This window comes from Otolemur garnettii, unplaced genomic scaffold, assembly GCF_000181295.1.
Source record: "Otolemur garnettii isolate 467f Iridium unplaced genomic scaffold, OtoGar3 scaffold00030, whole genome shotgun sequence".
NCBI lineage: Eukaryota > Metazoa > Chordata > Mammalia > Primates > Galagidae > Otolemur > Otolemur garnettii.
Window position 1 is genome coordinate 1,692,766 of NW_003852425.1, and position 1,894 is coordinate 1,694,659.

Genomic DNA, 1,894 nt, shown 5'->3' on the forward strand with positions numbered 1-1,894 from the left:
TTTTTGGTCTTCTGGATATATACCTAATAAAGGAATTGCAGGATCAAATGGCAGGTCTATTTTTAGTTCTCTAAGTGTTCTCCAGACATCTTTCCAAAAGGAAATATTAGTTTGCATTCTGGCTTTTTTATTTTCAATAAGATTTATCAATCTACTGCCCAGGACGCAGGGCAGTGACACAATCATAGCTCTTTGAACCCCTGGGCTGAAGCAATTCTCCTGCCTCAGCTTCCCATGTAACTACAGGCCCACAACACCTACAAGATCCAGCTATTTCTTCTTACTTTTTGTAGAGATGAATTCTTTCTATGTTGCCCAGGCCTCAAGTTATTCTCCCACTTTGCTTCCTTCCACAGTGCTGAGATTACAGGTATGACTCACCATGTCCAGCCTTTGCTGGCATTTTTTACAAACTCTCTCCACTTTCATTCTCAAAAAGAAAAATCAGAAGATATGCTACTAAATCTTTATTCTTGTACCAACCATTGTAACTATTTTACAACTCTCTCTATATAAATACAGGTACACACACACAGGCTATATAAATGAAATTGAGATTAAGTGGCTGTTAACACACACGTATACATACAGGCTATGACATTTATGAATAATATTAAAAGAAACAGAAGAAAAGCAAAAGGTTTCATGTCAAGCATACCTTTGCAAAGTTGATTGGAAGCCCAGGAATGTCTGCTAGGCCTCCACCCATGATAGATTTCTGAGCTATGATAACTCCAAAGGTAGGCAAACAGGAGAAATCAGAACTTCCTTCATAAATAAATTTCAAATCTTTCGGGTCCTTGATGGATGCTCCCACTCCAAGGGCGTACATAATAGCTTCCAGTTCCGTATAAGCAGAAGAAAATGGAGGGAGTTTATGGCCAATAGCTCCAGCCTACGGGATAGTTGTAGAAAAAGGCTACTTTCATTGGCATTTTGTTAATTTCTTAAAATTTTAACTTTTCAAGACCATTAACTGCTTACATACCTCGTTTTGCTTTTGAAAATATATGAATACAATGTCAATAAATTTGATGAAGCATAATTATTTCATTATATTTGATTTTTTAAAAATAGAAACCATTTAGATAATGTGTAGAAAAGGTCTTAACTTTCAGACAACTCTATTTTTATTGCTTGCTTCTTCCTATCAGATATTACGCCTCATTTTCAACTTTCCTGACTCTAATTTTGCAAGTATTTGTACCCTAAAATCTAAAATAACAAGTCTGTGGTAATTAGGAACTGTAAATTGCTCTACAAGAGCAACTGTATAAAATTCATTGTAAACAGGTGAGCAAAACATTGCTTAAGGGACGTAAATTTGACTGCCTTATAATGGTTTTAATTAAAATGAGATTTAACCTGAAGTCCCTTCCTAGGAACTCTCTTTGTCTAACTGGACATTGTATTTTTCTATTTAGTGATGCTATGTCTAGCTAATGTCGTGAAGCACTCGTTAGGTAATAAAAAACAATATCCAGAACTGGCTACAGCGCCAGTCACACAACTAATTCCATTCACCACACCCCAAAGGCAGACTTCTAAAAATCACGGGCACGTAAAGAGTACCCCTCTAAAACGTTCACGGTAAGTTTTCAGTACCTCTGTCTCTAATCATCTAGAAAGGCAAAAGAAGAAGCTGAGTGATTATCTCAGCGCCACTCAGACACTAGGAAAAAACTTACAAGCTGACACCCAATCCTTCTTCAAGACAGTCTTCCACTGGGGAAAGAAAAGCATGGTACAGTCCAGAGAAATCTTTTCTTTTTTTTTTTTTTGAGACAGAGCCTCAAGCTGTCACCCTGGATAGAGTGCCGTGGCATCACAGCTCACAGCAACCTCTAACTCCTGGGCTCAAGCGAGTCTCCTGCCTCTGCCTCCCAAGTAGCTA

General features: G+C 37.8%; 1 protein-coding gene across 2 annotated transcripts in view; it reads right to left on the minus strand.

The window, feature by feature from the left end:
• The window catches only part of HSD17B4 (hydroxysteroid 17-beta dehydrogenase 4), a 69,892-nt gene that overhangs the window by 30,935 nt on the left and 37,063 nt on the right, over positions 1 to 1,894 (minus strand). For both annotated transcript variants that reach the window (XM_003788894.3, XM_012804624.2), the window contains exon 12: positions 659 to 895. In XM_003788894.3, coding sequence (XP_003788942.1) covers positions 659 to 895 — 237 coding nt within the window. The remainder of the gene's footprint in view (positions 1 to 658; positions 896 to 1,894) is intronic.